The sequence below is a fragment of the Malus sylvestris genome, chromosome 7 (assembly GCF_916048215.2).
Source record: "Malus sylvestris chromosome 7, drMalSylv7.2, whole genome shotgun sequence".
NCBI lineage: Eukaryota > Viridiplantae > Streptophyta > Magnoliopsida > Rosales > Rosaceae > Malus > Malus sylvestris.
In genome coordinates this window covers 28,779,749-28,801,168 of record NC_062266.1, presented here as the reverse complement: position 1 = coordinate 28,801,168, position 21,420 = coordinate 28,779,749, and the positions used below count along the sequence as shown (strand labels likewise).

At 37.3% G+C, this 21,420-nt stretch overlaps 2 protein-coding genes, 1 long non-coding RNA gene and 1 pseudogene across 3 annotated transcripts; all 4 read right to left on the bottom strand.

The window, feature by feature from the left end:
- Positions 1-4,732: 4,732 nt before the first annotated feature.
- On the bottom strand, positions 4,733-6,013 carry LOC126629896 (uncharacterized). The gene has a single exon (XM_050300043.1). The coding sequence runs from the start codon at positions 5,996-5,998 to the stop codon at positions 4,943-4,945; it is 1,056 nt and encodes a 351-aa protein (XP_050156000.1). The 5' UTR covers positions 5,999-6,013; the 3' UTR covers positions 4,733-4,942.
- A 5,100-nt stretch (positions 6,014-11,113) lies between these two features.
- LOC126630884 (5S ribosomal RNA) lies at positions 11,114-11,227 on the bottom strand (annotated as a pseudogene).
- A 2,975-nt stretch (positions 11,228-14,202) lies between these two features.
- Positions 14,203-15,009, bottom strand: LOC126630672 (uncharacterized). Its single transcript, XM_050300827.1, has one exon. It carries the CDS (start codon positions 14,937-14,939, stop codon positions 14,394-14,396), a length of 546 nt encoding a protein of 181 aa, XP_050156784.1. The 5' UTR covers positions 14,940-15,009; the 3' UTR covers positions 14,203-14,393.
- A 2,914-nt stretch (positions 15,010-17,923) lies between these two features.
- LOC126630180 (uncharacterized) lies at positions 17,924-18,896 on the bottom strand. The gene is made up of 2 exons (XR_007625937.1): positions 18,735-18,896; positions 17,924-18,595 (listed from the first exon to the last, which is right to left on the bottom strand). It is a non-coding gene; the product is annotated as an uncharacterized LOC126630180 (long non-coding RNA).
- Positions 18,897-21,420: the final 2,524 nt, after the last annotated feature.

Below are 21,420 nucleotides of genomic sequence, written 5' to 3'. Positions count from 1 at the left end.
AAAGTATATATAATTACAAGTCCCATTGATTCGACAGGTGATTAACGGAAAAATCTAGCTAGAAAAACATATAGAATAAGACTTAAAAAAACATAAATCTCCAAATAAACATATTTCGTCGGTGGGGGAGTATAATTTTAGTAGGGTATATGACGAATTAAAAGAGCGATCGATTGCAGGAAAGAAAGCATAAAGGAACCGCAATGTTGCTGTGATAACCAAAATGTTAGATCTAAGAACATATTGTAATCGCTTCTTGATGAATAATATCCATATATCTTGTCTTATATTCATGCTTGTTTTGTGAAGATAAACCGATAGATTTCATTTTTTAGGAAGAAGCACAACACCCAAAGGGCATCATAAGCTCACTAATCATTATATTCTTCCAACAATAAATATGAAATAAGGTCATGGGGTTCCTCAAATCAAAACAGGAACAAGAGGGATCCACCGGAAAAGCTCATCCCCCTTCTCTTTTTTTCAGAAGAAAAGGAGGATACGGAAAAAATCGTGTCAAAATGAAGAATGTAGCAAGCAGTGATGAGCAATTCTGTTAGCCTAACGAGTAGAAAAAACTCCAATAATCCCAAGCAGCAAGCTTTTGATTAATAAAACTGAGATAAATCATATACCCTACTAAAATATTTGAAAAATATATTAATTATACGTTGGTCTTGAACGAAGAAATAATACAATAGCTTTGTATATATCTGATCACATAATCTGTTTTGTCTTCTGTATAGTCTATAAAGCCGTCTTAATCTGTCTTTTCACAATCAAAGTCCAAAGAAAAAAAAAACAACAAAGATAATATGAATCTTACGTCTATACATACACACATACATACATACATACATACATATACATACATACATACATACATATATATATATGGAAAAATTAGTATCCGGTCCCTAGTTTTTACTGTTCATTGACTAAGACCTTATTAGTTCTCAAATTTTGATTCAAGTTCCTAGCATTAATGTGATAATGAATTTAAATGTTTATTATATAATTTTTTAATATAAAAATTAGTAATTAATTTAGGGTTTAATACTCACACCTCTATTAAACTTCTAATTAATTTTCAATTCAAACATTTCCAAAATAATAAAAATTAAATTAAATTAAGTTTGTACCTATTAGTTTTTTTTATATATAAAAAGATTCTCAATTTTTTAATCTTAAATGTACCCATTCATATAAGTTTTCAATTTTTTTTAATCTTAAATGTACCCATTCTCAAATATATCAATTTGTTATATGTAAAATGTACCCTTTTTTTTAATATAAAATCTATTCAAATTTTTTAATCCATGTTTAAACTTATATGGGTACATTCTTTTTCGTTGATTTGAGAATGTATCCATGTTTTGGTACAATAACTTTTTTTGTTAATTTTGGTTAATGTACCCATACATATATGTATATATATATATACACACACAATATAATAGAGAGTATAATTTATATTTTATTATTTTTAATCCCATAAATTATGGGTTTTATTTAAAATCTCATTAATATAAACAATTACAAATTTCAATTTTTAATTTTTAATTAAAAAAATATAGTAACTTATATTATTACATTAATATCAGGGACGTCAATAAAAAACTAAAAACTAACAAGGTTTCAATAAAAAAATATTGATAGTTAAGGACCGCATCCAAAGTGTCCCTATATGTGTGTGTATATATATATATATATATTACACACACACACATACATTGGAAGGGAACAGAGGATGTTCATGTTCTCCTCCCCCACGAGTCACGACTGGATAAGCCAACTTTGTTTAACCTAATCACGTCAAATTCTAACATCATTCATCCAATATTTTATACATATGGCAAAAAAAAAAAAAAAAAAAAGAGAAGAAGAAAGATACGTTCTTGATATCAAAATTGGAATTCAGTTCCGATTCCACTTGAGCTTTCTTTCCAGGATCTTTTTGGGACAAGTAGATTGGACACCATGATTTCGTTTCAACACGCATATCAGCTGGGGAATTGGAAATGTATCTGCAAACAGCTCCCTCATCTAGTCTGTGCTCCACTCATTTGGAATAAGAAAATAAATGGCTTTGTTGTGATAAGAGTTATTATGCTTTTGCATATATGACAAATCATAATATGACATGTCTGTATATTTTATTATTTTTAATGTATAAATGAGTTGTGTTTAATATACATGCGAGACAGTAATTTGCAAAAATAATATATAGCTTTTTCTTAGTCAAAATGATTTCGTTAACACCACAAATCAAGTGGAAGTTTAGGGATTTGGCATGGATGTGTTTTTGTCGTGTCCATTTCGAGTGGTTGTGGCTTTACAAAATCTGTAAACATTCCCAAATAATCTTTGACCACAAAAAAAAAACGTTCCCAAATAAAAGTAAAGGCAACGCTAAGTAGATATCATATGTTCTATGCTTGTTGAATTTTTATTTATTTTTTTTATAAACTTGTGTAACATCCCAAAGGCTTACATGATCCACTTTCCTGGGCAATGTGGGATGTTACAATCCACCTCCCTAGGGGTCCGACGTTCTCGTTGGCACACTTCCGCCCATAGATTGGCTATGATACCAAATTATCACATCCCGGCTTGGGCCCCCACCACATCTCAGGCTCGACTCCGCCGTAGCATGATATTGTCCACTTTGGGCCCTGACCACACCCTCACGGTTTTGTTTCTGGGAACTCACATGAGCATTTCCCAGTGGGTCACCCAACCCTCATGGTTTTGTTTCTGGGAACTCACACGAACATTTCCCAGTGGGTCACCCATCATGGGATTACTTTCGCACAAACTCGCTTAACTTTGGAGTTCTAATAGAACCCGAAGTCAGTGAGCTCCCAAAAAACCTCGTGCTAGGTAGAGATGAGAATATACATATAAGGAATGCACATATTTTATTTCTTGCAAATAACGTATCTTCAATTCAACATATAATTTTTCATAGTCGAAACTGTTTAGTTTTTTTAAAATTTAAGATTCATTTGAACCAAAGATCATTTATTATCCAAATATATCAAATAAATAAACAATTCATTATGAATATGTTATTTAATACTTACATGTCAATTTATTTTATACATTTAGATATATAAACAATCTCGAACTCAAATCATTTTTATAGATAATCAAATTAAAATTAATAAATTAAATAATTTTGGTTATGATATTTATACGTTTAAAATACATTATTCGTAAATGGTGGGATCTTGCAATTCTCCCAATAGTGGGGTGCAACCGTGCAAGTACTATCCCTTTATTTTGCAACGTGCCAAGAAAGAATAATATATTAATAAAAGGGCCTTGACAATCACATGGGCTTGTGCATGGAGTCTGCCTCCTGATGATAAGCCCATTCGGCTACGCCCAAAATAGTGTTCAGTTGGTTTTGGGGTCAGATACGCAGGGTGGCTGCTCTCGGCTTAAGAAAATACGTAGCATCAACATTGGGAGCTTAAAGGGGAAAAAAGTATAGGTACTTGAGATACAGTCTAGTGATGTTACTCTTCGTTTATACAGTCTCATGTTCACGGCAACTGTCGACCTACAAGTGACTAGTACTCGATCGATATACAATCAGTATTTGATCGATATGCAGTCAGTACTTGATCGATAAGTTGTTTGTAATCAATTTAGAGATTCAAAATCCTCCTCTTAGTTACCCATCCCGCCGCCCCTTCCTCCCTCGCCTTCTCCGATAGACCATCGGCATCTGCAAAATCGGAGTCGGACCAACTACCACAATAATGCCCAACTCTTCATCCTCATATTGGATCTTAGAGACTTCACTAACTCGACGACGAGATCATGAGAAGTTAGAAAAGTACACCAAAGGGGTAAAATTTCCCGAAAAGATTCGTACCCTAATGTCAATCACAGAAGCTCAAACGAGTGCACAAGACATTAAGAAATATTAGTAGCAACGGAAAATCCTTGTTGCACATCACGCAACGGGAAGAGAATATGAAAGGTTGCAGAAAACCTTGAACCAATCCGTTACTGTCAAATATCAAAAAGCATGCCCTTGCTGCACCACATATAAGATCAGTTGTAGGAAGACGAAACACTTACGGGGTCCGTTTTATAACCATCCGTTTTCAGTTTTTAATTTTTCTAAAGATAGACAAAAACGAGAAAAATTAAAAACTAAAAACGAAATGGCTATAAAACAGACCGTAAGATAACCTCGAATCAATATTCAGCTTCAGCATGAAAACTAAAATCACCGCCGTCCTGGCTATAGTGATTCAATCATCTAAACAAAAGCTCAATGCCGACTGAGGCTAGCATTCCTCTTCATCCTAAATGGCACTTTCATCCAACTCTATGCTTTCCTCTACCATGCTAAAAACCACTCTCTGTATATAAAGCTTCAGCATGCTCCTGGAACATACAGTACCAAACCCCCTCCTGAAACGCGACCCTTAGCGATGATCATCGCTAGTAAATCAAACAACCAAATCCGAAACTGTACCAACTATTTGAGATCAATCACGCAATTCATTCCAAGATGATCAATCCCGCTATTCATTCCAAGACAATCAATCCCGCTATTCATTCTAATATGATCAATCACTGAATTCGTTCCAAGAATGATCAAGCACACAATTCATTCCAAGAATGATCAAGCACACAATTCAACCCAAGATACATAAACACTCATTCGATTAAAACGAACCAACTAATCACATTACGAGCTCCGCATAAATTTCAATAGCAAACCAGCATTTATTTCATTAAATGAAACACTGACTTAACAACAAAGTTTAAATCTTTGTCTTAATTCAGTCGGCAACAACCATCCAAAAGACCGAAACCAAATTCCACATAAAACCATATACATATACAGTGCGAATTGTGAAACCGCCCATTTACTATTGCGCTTTAGTAATTAAAGCATACCTAAACCACGATTCAATCAGTAATCTGCACGATAATTGCTGTACTCATCACGCTCACCCATGTCATTCTCGACCCTCTCCGCCATCTTATCTTCTTCGTACCTTAACCCCTCATCCAATGCCAGTGCACCAAGACCTCCGGCCACTGCGCCCACAGCCAATCCGGTGCCCAATCCCATCTTCCCACTCTTGGGCTTCTGATTCTGATCATAATTCGAGTAGTCCAATGGCGCTGAAGGCCCACCAGGCCCAGCACTCCCACTAGGCCCGCCATAGTTCACCGGTCGGTCGAAGAACGGCCTTGGTGGAGGCGGTGGCGCGCTGGAGTAGTACGCTGGATAGTAACTCGAGTACTGATCGGAATAGGAGCTGTAATGGTAAGGCGGAGGCGGTGGCGAAAGCGATGGACTAGGAGCCGAAGCTTGTAAAGTAGAGATGTAAGGCGACGGCGAGTATGACCTGAAGTCGCGAACAGGCGGTGGGGGCATAGGGGCACCACCGTAAAAATAGCTAGGAGGAGGGGTAATATGGTAATCTGGCGGCAGGGGTCGCTCTCGAACGGCGAGCTTTACGCGGATCTTGCCCTGGGGACGGCCGGAGGGACGGACGAGCTGGAAGGTCCGGATTCGGGTCGAGTCGTCCTGATTTGGCAGGTCCTTGAGTGGGACCCGGAGGGTGCCAACTAAGGGCTTGGGAGTGTCGGAGGGTTTGGAGTGGAAGATTTCGAGGGTGAGGAACGAGTGGTGGAGGGAGAGGGTGAGGGGGACGGTGAACCGCTCGTTCCAGACCGGGCGGGTGGAGCCGGAGTCGTCGGACTTGGTGGCCAGCCGGCGGTCGGGGTCCACCCAGAAGACCGCGTAGGGCTTGAGGTCGCCGTTCTTCCAGTTGACGTTCTTGAGATGCTTGGCGGAGACGATCGTGAGGTCGAGATCGAGAGGCTTCTGCGGCGGAGGGCGGGAGGAAGCCATGAGGTTAGGCGTCTCTGTGCTAACGTGCGCGAGTGGGGAGAGTGCTGAGGGTGCGTAGGATAATGGGCAAGAAGGAGAGAAGGGATTGAATTTCTGTTGGGGCATGGTAATGGGGTAGTCCAAGGTGGTGCGCACATGTAAGATGACGATAATACCCTCCCTTGTATTTTAACTTCTTTCGCCGAAAGTAAATAACAAAATTACTGGCTAGAAAACGCGTTTCTCAAACAAATAATTGAAAATCTACCTTGTGACGGAGAGGTTGACATATTTATATATTAGTCGTGAGAGTATTAGGGATTAAGAATTTTTTTCGGTAACATGATCTACTTCTAATCCCTTGTTAGTAGAATTTTACTTGCATCACAAGAAACTCGTAATCTTGGATTGGGAGAATTCTGATTTGGACCGCCGTCGGATAGAGAAAAACATAACTGAAACTGAAATCATTGTATCCTACATATTTGTCATCACATGAACATGAATACAACCGGAAATAAGGGGTGAATTTTTTTTTTTTATCAAATTACCATACCATCGAATTACCAATTATACCATACCAAATTTATGTTGGAGAACAATAGAAACAAAAATAACATAAATACAGAATTTGAAATACTTATACTTTATTACTAAAAAATACTTGCAATACATAATGAAATTACACAATAAATACAGAAATTAAAATGATACTAACTTGAATCAAAGGTAGAGGCTAGCACAAAAGCTATGTCCTTCGAACAGTATTTTCGTCTCACTCTTGTGCTTCTGGTTCTACAACGTCTGCTCGACCAAGATACAACTACCTAATTTTACATTTCACACTGAATTATAGAATTCTAGCGAATTTGCTTTGTGTGTTTACTCTCTGGAAAGTTTGTATGGGAGTTGTTTGTACCATACTTAGGGCCTTCGTATTTAGATCTCGTACAAATACTCGGGGGACTTAAATGTAATTATGTAATAAAGGAAGGGGCAAATATGTAATAAGTGAGGAGCCCTTATTCTATAAAATGACTCATCACCCTCACAATTGGGGGAGGCCAATTCCTAAGCCTTCACACCCCTTTCACATCATCTCCCATATTCAGAGGTTCTCTCCCTCACCTCTCAGATAAATACAATAATCAGTGTGGATGTAGCCCAAACCTTAGGGTGAACCACGATACATCTTGTGTTATTTACATTTCTTGCAGATTCACGGTCGGATTTACGTTGTTCTAAGACCTCCAGTTTTGTGCATCAACATTTGGCGCCGTCTGTGGGAAACAATACAAAAAGCTATGTCGGTTCTCTTCAATTTTTTCATTTTACCTCCACCGATAAATATACACAACCCAAGAACCCAATTATCAAATCAGCCTAATCGTATTCCAAACAACCTCACATCCAATCGCCCACTGATGGTGTAGCACCTGAACCCACTCGTCTCTCGCTATGTCTAAAACCTCTGACGTGTCCTTCTTCCTCATCCTGCTTGTCCTCTGCGACCAGGCCCACGGATGCCGCCTGCTCAGACATGCAGCTGAAAGACTTGGTTCCTCCTCCTCCTCTTCACGATCCACTTCTCAACAATAGTAAGCACCGGCATCACCCCAGCCTCATTCTCCACCATCTCCGACTGCCTAGAACTTCGAAGACCACTCCCAGAGGGTCTCCGATTTGTCTCTCCAGAGCTCCGACTCTCTGCAGTCATGGCTACATCCAGTTTCACTGGAGCAAAGCTGGAGGCTCTGCTGTCGAGATCGTCATAGTCGACGGTGGGGAAAGCGAACTTACTGTCCCGCTATGCACGGAATGAGTTCAGCGCTCACTCGAAAGCCACAATTGGCGTGGAGTTTCAGATCCAGAGCAGGGAAATCTTGAGCCAAAATAAAGACTAAAAGGCATCGGCTTCTCATCCATGCGGTGCACTGTGAAGTCTCAAGTCACACACCACTGTGTCGGGTCTGCTGGTGTTAATGGAGGAAAAGGGCAGGCTAACCAAATCATGTATTCGTTGACGGTCAAGCCCTCTTTCATCTTACCCAAATTTTCTCTTCCGTTATGGCCGTTAAAAACCTTCTGAACAACAAACACACACAGAGACAAAAACATATTATTGGCTACTTGATGTCCATGGCCATGGGGTTGCTGTGGGTGGTTGTTTGCATGAATATTGTTGTGTTGAGCTTTGTGCCTGTGTTGATGGTGGAGCTTCAGCGATGTGAGCACCCTGCGAAACATGATAGCTTACTCAGCTTTTTGGCAGTTGGTGACTGGGTAGAAGGGGTGGTTACAATCAATCCCAAGTTGTTTTTCAGATGGACCCATATCATGAAGCTGAGGTTCAATGTTGTGGTGGACAGAGAAAGCTGATGAAAAAAGATAAGAATTTATTATCTGACGAATTAATGTGTCGACCACCAACTCAAAAAGAAAGAGACACCATCATAAAAAAACAGGCGAAAGCAATCATCCACTAGCAGTGGCACGGGCACCACCAACGGGTCATCCACGAACTCCAACCATGCATTCACCTATTATATATATTATCTCCACTGCAATTATTTGTTGTAACTATGCAAAGCTTGCATGTGCCCATATCCGAACAACATGCAATTATATGGCGTACAGGCAGGCAAGTGTGACCTTCTGTTTTCGATGCAAATATACTGCAATGCCGGGTCAAAGGGTCCGACTCAGGACCAGCTGCTGTATTTCCTCAAATCAAAGGCATCAGACAAAGTTGATAAAAAATGAATTATTGAGCAACCAGCTCTACTGATCTACATTGTCGCCGATTAAAGAAGTCTGACAACTTCTAGACTGACGGGCCGCATGCTTATATCATTTGGCAACTTGCCACCTTTATCACCAACCAGGTGAAGAAGGAACACACCTTCATGCCACCAACCAGGTGAAGAAATGTATAACCCGTACTCTCCTTCATGCCACCAACCAGGTGATGAAATGTATAGCCCGTACTCTAATATCATTTGGCAACTAGCCATTCATGCCACCAACCAGGTGATGAAATGTACAACCCGTACTCTCCTTCATGCCACTAACCAGGTGATCAAAAGTACGCCCAGTACTCCAAATTATACATGATCATTACTCATGTTATTCATACATAAACATTCATGAGCATCACTCATGACAATCATATATAATCATTCATGTCAACATTCATGAGCATCACTCATATTAACATTCATGAGCATCACTCATGTCAACATCCATGAGCATCACTTATGTTAATCAACATAAACATTCATGAGCATCACTCATGTCAATCAGCTTCAAAAGCTTCATTTACCGAGCTCTAACTTCAAAAGCTTCATTTACAGAGCTCTAACTTCAAAAGCTTCATTTACAAAAGCTCCAGCTTCGAAAGCTTCATTTATAGAGCTCTAGCTTCAAGGCTTCACTTACAAAGCTTCAGTGCAGGGTATATAAATACCGCATCCGAACAACCGCCACTTCGGCCTATACATAGATTCAATTTGAAGTCTCCAGCCAGCAGACTCTATTGACCGAAGACTTGGGGGACTACATTATGTACCATATATTGGGCCTCATGAAAAATACTTGGGGACTTATCTTATTATTTATGTACTGAGGAGCGAGCCCTTATTCTATAAAAGGGACTCCCTCACTTTCATTAGAAAGCACCTATCATTTATGTATTGAGGAGCGAGCCCTTATTTTATAAAAGGGACTCTCTCACCTTCATTAGAGAGCAACGCCGCCAGCTGAGCAAACCGCATCGCCACGAGCATCACTCATAACCCATTATTCATGTACTGAAAAGCGAGTCATTATTCTATAAAAAGGATTTCATCATCTTCATTAGAGAGCATCACCGCCTACTGAGCAACCACCTCGTCGCGAGCATCAACTCTAGCCCATCATTTATGTATTAAGGAGCGAGCCTTTAATCTATAAAAGGGACTCACTCACCTTCAACGCCACAAGCCGAGCCAACCAAGGCAACATAAGCCACAAGCCGAGCAGCCTCGCAACATGTGCAACTTCTAGTTGAGCATCATTTCAGATTGAGCACCGACTCATATCGAGTATCAGTCCTAAATGATATCTAATTACTTCGGCCCACACATGGACTGAATTTCAAGTCTCCAGCCAAAAGACTATCTTGACTGAAGACTTGGGGGACTACTGTTTGTACCATACTTAGGGCCTCCATATTTAGATCTCATACAAATACTCGAGGGACTTAAATGTAATTATGTAATAAAGGAAGGGGCAAATATGTAATAAGTGAGGAGCCCTTATTCTATAAAAGGACTTCTCACCCTCACAATTGGGGGAGGCCAATTCCTAAGCCTTCTCACCCATCTCACATCCCCTCTCATATTCAGAGGTTCTCTCCCTCACCTCTCAGATAAATACAATAATCAGTGTAGATGTAGCCCAAATCTTGGGGTGAACCACTATACATCTTGTGTTATTTACATTTCTTGCAGATTCACGGTCGGATTTACGTTGTTCCAAGACCTCCGGTTTTGTGCATTAACAAGAGTGAAGGAGGAAGAAAAGATAATCTACGATGGAATTGAGACTCCAATTATATAGGCTCTTTCATACCTCTTCAAATACCTTTTGGAGGTATATGAAGCTACACAACTATTTCCAAATAGTTATGCCTATTAATCAAAACGTTTTTAATTAATTTTAATTAAAAACTTAATTCGAATTTAAAATTAATGATCTGATTAATTTTAATTCTTAGGCCCCAAGGCCAGGGCCCTTGTCTTGATTAATTAATATTAATTAATATTAATATTATGGTATAATCATCAACCCTAATCCACACAATTAGTGGCCCAAACCTCAATCCTCATTCCAAATGGTCCAACACCTAATCACTAATAAAGGTGACTAACATAATATAAGGACCTTGAATTCCCTTAAGTTCCCCGATGTGGGACTAAAGGAGCTGAAAAACTCCAATAATTTATACTGTAATTTGATTCCAATTAATATTTGTACCGAACTATATATTTTCGCTATGATAATGGTATCTAAATCCATTATTCCATACCGAACCAATATTATATATGGGGAGCCTTACCTATATCTATAATTTATATACATTATGATTACTGTTTTGGTTGCTCAAGTTGGCATAACTTGTCACATCCCATCTCAACTCGACTCCGCCGTAGCACGATATTGTCCGTTTTGGGCTCACTATTCCCTCATGGTTTTGTTTTTGGATTTCAGCACGAGAACTTCCCAGGAGGTCACCCATCCTAGGACTGCTCTCGCCCAAACTCACTTAACTTCGGAGTTCTTATGGGATCCGGAGCCAGTGAGTTCTCAAAAAGCCTTGTGATATATGGAGGGGAGCATGTACATATAAGGCACATCACCCCCTCTCCGCTGGTCGATGTGGGATCTTACAATTCACCCCCTTAGGGGCTCGACGCCTTCGTCGGCACACCCATACCGAACGGCAGAGTGGTTCTGATACCAAATTGTCACATCCCAGCCCAGCTCGACTCATCCGTAGCATGATATTATCTGTTTTGGGCTTACCATTCCCTCACGGTTTTGTTTTTGGGTTTCAGCACGAGAACTTCCTAGGAGGTCACCCATCCTAGGACTGCTCTCGCCCAAACTCACTTAACGTCGGAGTTCTTATGGGATCCGGAGCCAGTGAGTTCCCAAAATGTCTCATGTTGTATAGAGGGGAACATGTACATATAAGTCACATCACCCCTCTTCGTTGGTCGATGTGGGATCTTACATAACTTCTCATTTTGGTCTCATAATTCAAAAATTAATCAACCTCATCCCAAAAATGTGTTGCCGCAAAACTATTGGTCATTCTGTCTAGTTTCCGTCCATTTTAGCATTAAAAGTGGTCACGTGCACTCATGTAACCACCATTTGAAGGGCAAAAAGGTCAAAAACCCAACCAACAAAATAAATCGTCACCCAGCCTAATTTAATCATTGTCAGCCATCCCACCTCCAACAATCTCTCTCTCTTTTGACGTTTTTGCCTCTAAAAGGTTGGTCCCATATGACAACTTTTGATGCTAAAATAGAAGGAAACTGGACTAAATGACCAAATTGATTTGCTATAACCAATTTCAGGAACGAAATTGATTGATTTTTACTTTATGGACCAAAATAAGGAGTTATGTCAACTTCAATTTATGAAGCCCATTAGACTTTATACATAAAAATAAATTTATAAAGATGGATTTTGGCTCCAAAAGATTGTCTAATTATAAAGTGACAATATCATTACTATACCAACCGATTATTCAGTACATTAAGAGTTTGTACGATAATGATAATAAGTTTTGTCAAATCAAAATTGTGGTATGATAATTGGTATTGTAATCGTAGTGATCTCACTCTAACTCAAATAGTCTAAATTTTTCTCCTTTTGATGTGACATTACCTAATTGGGTTGTTGGGCCATAAATGCTGATGCGGGCCATGTACCATAGACATTATTATATTAAATAAGTGCAGCTGAGATTTAAGTATTATAATAAAATACATACATTTTTTGAGCTATAATGGATGTATCATGTTTTAAGTTTGTGACTTATGATTATTTGAAATCTTTTAGTTTTTTAGGAGTTGTATTCTAAGTCTTTATTTCATTTGTTATTTTTTTATATTTCTCGCTTTAAGTTGTAAGCCTATAAATACTTGTATTTGTAAAGCAGATAGGAGGATAAGTTGTTTGAAATATCATATTGAAATTTGAGTTAGAATCTCGTTTTTAAGTGTCTTGCTCTTGTTTAGAAGTTTGTTGCTTTGTTTTTCAAGTTGTCTATGTCGTAGGCTGGTACTAGAAACGAAGTTATTAAGGTTTTAAGGTCTCTCTTCATACTATAAAATAGTAAACCCCACCTATCTATCCTTCTTATACCTATTCTATTCATTTTATTTTCATTTTCATTTTTTCACCACGCTAAATGGGCTAAAATTCAATTTAGCAAGATCTTCTTGGATTTTTTTCCTTTTTCTTTTCTTGAGTTGTTATTAACTCTACTTGAATTTTGTTTGTTTGTTAAAGTAGTCCTAATTTGGATTTTTATTCTTTTACAAGCCGATAATTTAATCTAAGTTACACGGATGTATAGAGAGGGTTTGGACCCGTGTGCAATATAACTAATCACTAGCGCAATCAAGCACATGCCTACTTGAACATTGATATAATGTGTTTTATTTCATAGTCCAGTAAAATCTCTCTATAATAATAGGAATAACCTTCTTATAGTGATAAAAATTTCGGTCTCAACTCCAACTAGTATAGGAATAAACTCCATAGTGTAATCATTTATAATTTTTCGAGGTCTAGTATTAAGAAAAAAAGAGTTTTAACGAAAAGCTCACGGTACTGTTCACTTTAACAAAAAACCATATTTTTACACTAAAAAGTCAAACCTGATACTATTTATTTTACCATTTATTTTGTCCTTATCGTTAAAACTCAAAATTTTCAAGCATTTTTTAATAGTTTTCCTTAAGAAAAATCGTCTCTATATAATAATAATATAAAAATATACAATGTCAGAATTAAAAGTTTAAGATGTCAGAAGTAAAAGTTTAAGATAAACCAAAATGTTGCTAGCTTCGAAGATCTCTTCGATTAAAGCATACAACACTGTTCGAAGATCTCTTCGTAAGTTCTTATATTGACCTTGGGTGACATTGCTGATGTGATAGAAGAACCGAATGAGTTGAAAATTGCATTAGATGTATTGTATATATTTACATAAAGTTTATTTACAAAGAGAAGCATATATACATGCACTAGAAAAGTATAAAACTTTGTAGCTACACCTCTATTAAGTAATAACTTCTATAAAGTTATAAAATTGGGTCGGTCCCAACATCATCCCTATAGTGGGTTGGTCTGCATTATGACCATATAAAGGTTTTACTGAAATAACTGAGTAGTTCAAAAAAATCATCTGTTAAATAGTTGTAGCCAAGGCCCTTGTGTACGGACTAAGTGTGTGCACAGTGCACCGCAGACTTGCGGTTACTTTGTCAATTTGCCATTATTTTGGTTAAATCCATTATTTTGGTTAAATCATATCAACCTCTTGCTTGTCTTGTTACTTCAAGTTTGCTAAGTACATGTGTACGCACTTTTACTAGATACATAACTTTTGTATCCAACAAAAATTAGGATCATGAGGATTCGAACACAAGACATTGGATGTAGGGTTAAATGTGCTTAACCAAAAACGAGCTACAAGTCTCTTGCATAATTGATCATATGCAAGGAAAAAAAAAAATTTCTGCATCTCATGAACAAGTCCAAAAATGTATTAGAATAGTAAAAGGATAGAAAAACTGTATGCCATATCTAGCATCAGTAATCGAACCTCATCAGAGTTTATGAGGAACTAATTAACCCAACAATCCTTAACACAGCCATCTAAGAGCACTAAAAACTGGGTGAAGAAAACAAAAATAAGGGTGAGACAACTAAATTAACTAGCTAGGAAAATATTTAATTAGGTGCTATATCTAGTCGGTTGACTTGCTAACATGGACAAGATTATGTATCCTTCAGCCTTCAATCCATGCCCTCCGCTCTTCACAAGTCCGAACCGGCCTTTTATTTCTTCGTTCATCTTCGGCAACCGGATTCGAGTCCTGCTTACGGACTTCCCATGGGAGGTTCCTGGCTCGGACTTGTCCCCGGGCCCGACGACCTCCACATGCAAGAATCCCCAGCGCAAAAGGCTAGCCCCGAACTTGATATTCACTTTTCCGTTCCATTTAGGGTTTGGTAACCCGTAGACTTTTCCCGACTTGTACTCGTTGTCGGGCTCGACCCAAACGACGACTTTATAACGTCTGTCATCGCAGGGTATATTGCTGTGGCTAGGGTTGTCGATGTCCTCGGCATGGGAGACGTGGAGGCTCAAAACTACTTGGGATTCTTGGTTTTCCGACGAGTAGTCATCTTCTTCCACGGAGACTCTGTTCTTCTTTAGGGCTCTGCTGCCGCAGCTAGTGGTGCCATTGTTGTTACAGTGTGCCATCTTCCTCGTCATATACGCAGCCGTACGGGTAAAAGAAGAGTTAGTTTTATGTGTATATAAGAGTGAGAGAGAGTTGATATGGGGAAGAATTTATATGGCTAAGGAAGTCTTAGTTGGGCAGGAACAAAATAATTAATGACCTAATTGGAAGTTTACAATGACAAAACCTTGTTCTCGCTCGCGTGCTTTGTTTCTCTCTCTCAAAGTTTATCTGATATGGACTCTAGGTTTTCGTTTCAACAAGTTGTAGCAACTCCGGCTGCCATCCTTTGGGCCTATTATTGATGAATTACTGTTTTGGGCTCCGGTTTTCTTTTTTTATTCAAATAGTGTTTTAGTTAAATCTTTTTCTAATATAATTTAGAGTAAAATTCAAGTTTAAGTACATTGCCTGCCTCTCAACCAAGGTCTAAAATATCGATATTATCGACGATATTTCGTTGATAATATCGTTTTATGAGAGAGCGATATTTTGACACTTATCCACATAATTATCGTAAAAATATCGTGATATTATCAATGATATCAATAATCTCGCTCCACCTTCCTAACAGGCCTAAGGGCCGAGGGTTATGGGAAACGGCCTGAAAGGTCTGCGCTTGTCAGGAACCAACAAGGAAGAACAGAGAAGAACGCCGGAGCTTTTACAGCTCCGGCCGACTGCAAACTACCACCCTAGACCCCGATCTAGGTACCAAACGAAAGTACAAGGCGAGAGGAGTGCGTTTATACATTCCGTTTGCCGTGAAATGACCTGTGGTGGTTGGAAAACCTCTCGACACCCATGGCTTCGCCGGAGATGGGTGTGCTTATTCCCGAGCCGATTTCGTCCCAAAAACCTAACCGGAGAAATTCAAGAAACTCACCGGAGGGTTCCTGCGTTCGTCGAGTTGCAGAGACGAGAAGGAGAGGGAGAAATACGAGGTTGCTGATGACGATGGGTGTCTTCCTCGAGCAGGTGCGATGGTGTGCGTGTGTGTATGTGGGTCTCGGTGCAAAGAGAAATGAGAGAGATGAGAGTTTCGAGAGAGAGAGAAAGATAGAGAATGCAGAAAAGAAAGAAGAAGAAAGAAGGGGTTACAGGAAAAGAAGAATAAGGATTGTTGGGGGTGCTGCCACGTGGCAGTTTGAGAGAGAAGAGAATCTTAAGTGTAGATCCGGACTGGGTAAAGGAAATTATGACTAAATTGATAGATTCCATAAATATTTGGGGAAATACGGGCAGTTTGAGAGAGAAGAGAATCTTAAGTTTATGACTAACTATGCACATGGGTAAACTATCATTTAACCCCTAAACTATTGCTGATAACTAATTCATTATATATAAATGATTATGGTGTGTTTAAACATCTTTCATTAATTACTACATATTTTTTACACTCACAATGTTTGCCAGCGCGCTATATAATCAACTTAAATTAGTTAAATCCATCATGCAATGCATTTCCTTCCAATTTTTTTGTGATAAATTAATAGATAATTGACTAAATAAACATCCTACAAAATTTCAATAAAAATTTTCAAGTTTTTCTTACAATTTCTGTGGTTTTTATTCAATTTTTATAGATATCGATAATATCCCGATATTTCCATCGAAAATTCCGTATTTTTGAACTACTGATATTTCCGATATCATCGATATTTTATACATTGCTCTCAGCACAAGAGCAAAACCCCGATCTTTTTCTTTAATTCACACAGACACCTTCATGAAAACAGTGAAATCAGAATCCGCCCGGACCCGGCCTGATCAACATCCGCTGCGGCCTATTAAACGGCCGCGACTTGCAGAGGCAGAAGAATCAAAGCCCGGCAGAGGCACGCACAAAGAGCTGTACTCAAGCCTTTATAATAAAAAGGGATTTTAGATTTTAGACTAGAATAAGATTCTTTTATATTTTAACATAAATGGTTTGCTAAATTAATTTAAGTCTTTATTTTAAAAACTTACCATATTTAAATATTTCTACTATATTTATTATTTACAAACTTACCATTCAAAATTTTCTACATATTATAGTTTTTTTTTTGTTGCTCTAATCATATTAATGGATAAAAAATTATTCCAAATTCAAATTCTTATAATAATAATAAAAAAAATCATGAGCGTTATAACAAACTTATATTAGCAAGTCAACATCAATACAAAAACAATTTATATTTATAAAAAAAAAACTTAAAAGTAAGAAAGTATCAATACGTAAGTATAGGTACATAAGTATCTATACAAAAATATTGGTACTTGGTATACAGGGAGAAATTCATGCACAAAAAGAATAGATAATAATATATGACTTTTCTGTTTATATGAACCTAATAATTATCAGTGTAGTACATGTTCTTATCAATTTAATAATTATCAGTGTAACTAAGATTTTTATTGTTTATTAGAATCAATAAATAACGTACAGACAAAAAAACTCAATAATTATTATAATCTAATTAATATAATAATATCTTAAAACTATAATTAAATGTCAAGGACTATAATTGGTTTTTAATCTTAAAGAAGTTTTTTTTTTTTTTTGAACAAACAATATTATCTACTAAGAGTAGGAGGTGGGTTTAGCCTCACAATGAACTAGCAATAATGTGGTTCAAATTTGCCTTCGGCAAGAATCAAACATAAGATCTCTCACTTACAAGTGAAGAAAAATATCACTAGACAGTAATACGAAGTGGTAGAAGATTTCATTTTAAGAGTGATATTTTTCAAGGATTATAATGAAACTTTCTGTAATAGAAACCTGTCCATGTTCTAACCCATACACTTGTATTCTAAAAAGATTAAAACCCTTATTGGCAGGATATTTTGCTTCGGTTAGGAAAGACTCGTATGCATGGTAACTTATAGAAAATTGATTGTTAGTATTGTACATGTTTGTTACTTTCTTAAATTTGATATGGGCTAGCGGTTTTGACACGTTTCTTTTTTCTTTAATTAACTCTTCAAATGACACATTTTACAGTTTGAAATGCATTGATTGAACAAAGAGTCCAAAAATTGAATATCAATTATATCTCATCAAGAAATACATGCCACCACTTAGTATTACAATTTAGTAGTATTTCTTTTCATTGTAAGTGAGAGGTCTTATGCTCGATTCTCGCCAAAAACAAAGTCACTGGCATCAAATTTTAAATCCAAAATCTCAATCTGAACAATCTTAACTAGTTAGCTTACTCACATAAGCTTATATGTTGACTAAGTTTCATAATAATAATAATAATAATGTGTCCTTCAGCTTTCAGTACATGCCCTTCGTTCTTTACCAGTCTAAACTTGCCTTCTCTTTTCTGGTTCATCTTCGGCAACGGGTTTCTAGTCCTGGTGACACTAGATATCCCACTGGAGGTCCTTACCCAGACTCGTCTTTCTCAAACCTGAGGACATCCATGTGCAGAGATCACCATCCCAAAAGGCTGGCGCTGAGCCAGATATGTACTTGTCCATTCCATCTAGGGTTTGGGAAGCCGTAGACCAACTTCGACTCGTACCTTTACCAGATTCAACCCATAGGACACTCATAACGACTTGTCGGTATGATTAGAGCTCCTCTTCTTCTTCTGCAGATTTCCTCTTTAGGGCTCTGGTCCATTGTCGGTACAAGTTAGTTGTTCCGTTGTTCACGTTATCATGTGCCCTCACCATCCTTGCCGTAGCAAAACTGTATGAAAAAATGAGTTCGTGTATGAGTCAAAGATAAAGTTGATGCACATAGGAAATAAGGTATAATTACGCAACGCAGCTAAGGTCGAAAGATGACGAAAAATAAAAGCAGAAATGAGAAATCATGTCTTACTCACTCATTTTTATAAATTGTCTGGTAAATCATGGATCCGATGTGATGTCCCTGATTCATCATTTGAACCCCAACATGTTTATGCTTGAGTTTCTTCTTGTTCGAGAGGAGAGCGATGCATTCGTTTTCTTTCATTTCTCTCCCGAACAAGGCCAAACAAGATATAATCGCAACCTAATAAGTGTGTTTGAGAAAGGATTACAGTCATAGCCAATTTATAGAGGTGTCTAGGTCAGGCAGGTTGGCCACGCCTTAAAGCGTTGCTAACATGGCAATCTTGGATTGGTCAATTCATGTATGAAATGCACGGTGTTGGTCAACCATGTCATACTGACTAACTAGGAAAATGATGTGGACAACATGTTTTACCTAACAATTTCCGTATATATATATATGTGGTGTGTGTATTTTATGGTGTGTGTATTTTATGTTCATATTATGTGGACGAAATGTTTTACCTAACAATTTCCGTATATATATGTGGTGTGTGTATTTTATGTTCATATTATGTGGACGAAATGTTTTACCTAACAATTTCCATATATTATAAATGGTACTTACTGGGTAATTAACAAGAAATTGGGTGAACATGGCTGGATACACTATTTAATTAAAATGCATGCATTATTTAGTTTGTTGATAGATGCATGATTATTTTATGTGAAATCTGTTTGGAAAATTTGTTAACGTAAGATTTATATGCTGGCCAAATATTAATTTACCTAAACATTTTCATATATATTTTTTAAAAACAAGTAATATTTAATGATATGATTGAGCAAATACGTACTATATGGAGGATAACTAGTCTCTTGCCACACAACACGCCTACCTACATGCTACGAGTGTGACAAATGACTATTTTTATATTATTATTTATTTTTTGTCTGATAATATAGTATTTATTGTTTTTATTTTACTTGTTTTAGTTATTATTATTTTTTATGAAAATATGTTTTAAAAAATAACAACCTTACTAACCACACAGTGACACATTGATAGGAGCATATTTATGCAACTGAGTTAGTTTGTTCTGAAGCATCTATGTTGTTATTTCTTAGTTAATTATGTATTTTAAGCTATTTTCGTGTGCTTGTAGGTCCATAGGCCTTATAAAGCAATAAGATGCATTTTGGTGCCTTTTGAAGCAGTTTTGGGCTTGGAATGAATAGCACATGCATGGAGTAAGGTGGATGGACGAAATTGAAGACTAAAGAGGCTAGGAATGTGTTAAAGAGAAAGAAGAATTAATGTAAAAAGGACAAAGAGCTCAGTCACAAAAGGGTGTCACTCCACCGTTCCACCTCCTTTTCCTTTCTCTACCATGTGCACAATCATTCATGTTCCCTAGCTGCAACACCATTCCATTTTACCCCCATGCTTTGCATCATCACTTCACTTTCACCTTTGAATCATTTCAAACACCACTCATTGCACTCAATTGCTACACCATTCTTTGTTCCTTCCATCATTTCAGATTTCATGCATCATTACATTGAATCATTGCACTCAATTACTACACCATTCCTTGTTCCCTCCATCATTTCAGATTTTATGCATCATTGCACTCAATTGCTACACCACTCCATGTTCCCCTCCATTGCCATGCACTTCCTCTATAAAATGAAGTGTGTGTAACATAAATTTAGTTCATACTTGGTTAGATCATTCATCCCCATTTCAATACAACCTTCATCCATTCATCTTTACATCCATTCCTCCATATAAACAAACATTCAAACACTCACCAACACCTTGTGCCGTAGCAAAGGAAGGGAAGGAAAGTGCTTGGACGTGCTTGCTGTCCAACTTGGATCGTTGGAGGGTTTAGGTGTTTTCTTTCTTTTGTTTCTAATGTTTAAATTCATTTCCTTTCGTTTTGTTGTAAATATAAGTGGCTAAACCCCTCTTGGCTAGGGGTGATTTCAAAGCCATGATTATGTGTGCAATATAATTTGATAAATTCCAGTTATGAACTCTTGAATTGTGAATGCAATTAGCTTAACTATTTGATTGATAACTTATTTGTATTTGTTAATTAAGGGTCGACACTTAATTGACATGCATAAATCCGTTGCTAGAATATAAAGAAGTTTCACATAATCATTACAAACTTATATTCACATTTAGTGAAGGTCGCTTATAAACGATCGCGTTAAGTTCAATTCCTAGCATGAGTGACATGATATCATAGTTGCAAGTGCTTTGTCAATGCTTATGATTTTCATTAAACGTAATGATCTTTGATTGTATCTCTATTATGATGTCATGTAGCGAACTTTTGAAGAATGTTTTGGGTTGTCGAATGATGTCATCTAATCTAATAAAACAAGGAAAATCTAAGAGTTAATTAGTGATGTCACGGTTAATTTGGAGCATTGTCATTCATAATTCAATGAAGTAGTAACTGGAAATCAAGTTGTTTGCATACATATCATGTGTGGAGAAAAAAGCCTCTAGCTATCCCATCCATCATCTTATTTCTCACATTCGTTTGACAATCTGTCTAGTTTTTCATACTTGTTTGTTTGTTTCAACTTCGTCCAAAACTCAATCCCCCTTTACTTTGGTGTGTCTAATTAGTTAGAATCTGTTTTAATTTGTGTTTTTAAATGTTTTGATTCAAGTAAAAGTCAATTTTCGTCCAAAGTCATTCCTAGTGCTTAGTTTAAGTTTATTTAGTTGTTTTA

Coding starts and splice junctions, on each gene's coding strand:
- LOC126629896 (XM_050300043.1), bottom strand. CDS start 5,998: ATGCCCCAACAGAAATTCAATCCCTTCTCTCCTTCTTGCCCATTATCC.
- LOC126630672 (XM_050300827.1), bottom strand. CDS start 14,939: ATGACGAGGAAGATGGCACACTGTAACAACAATGGCACCACTAGCTGC.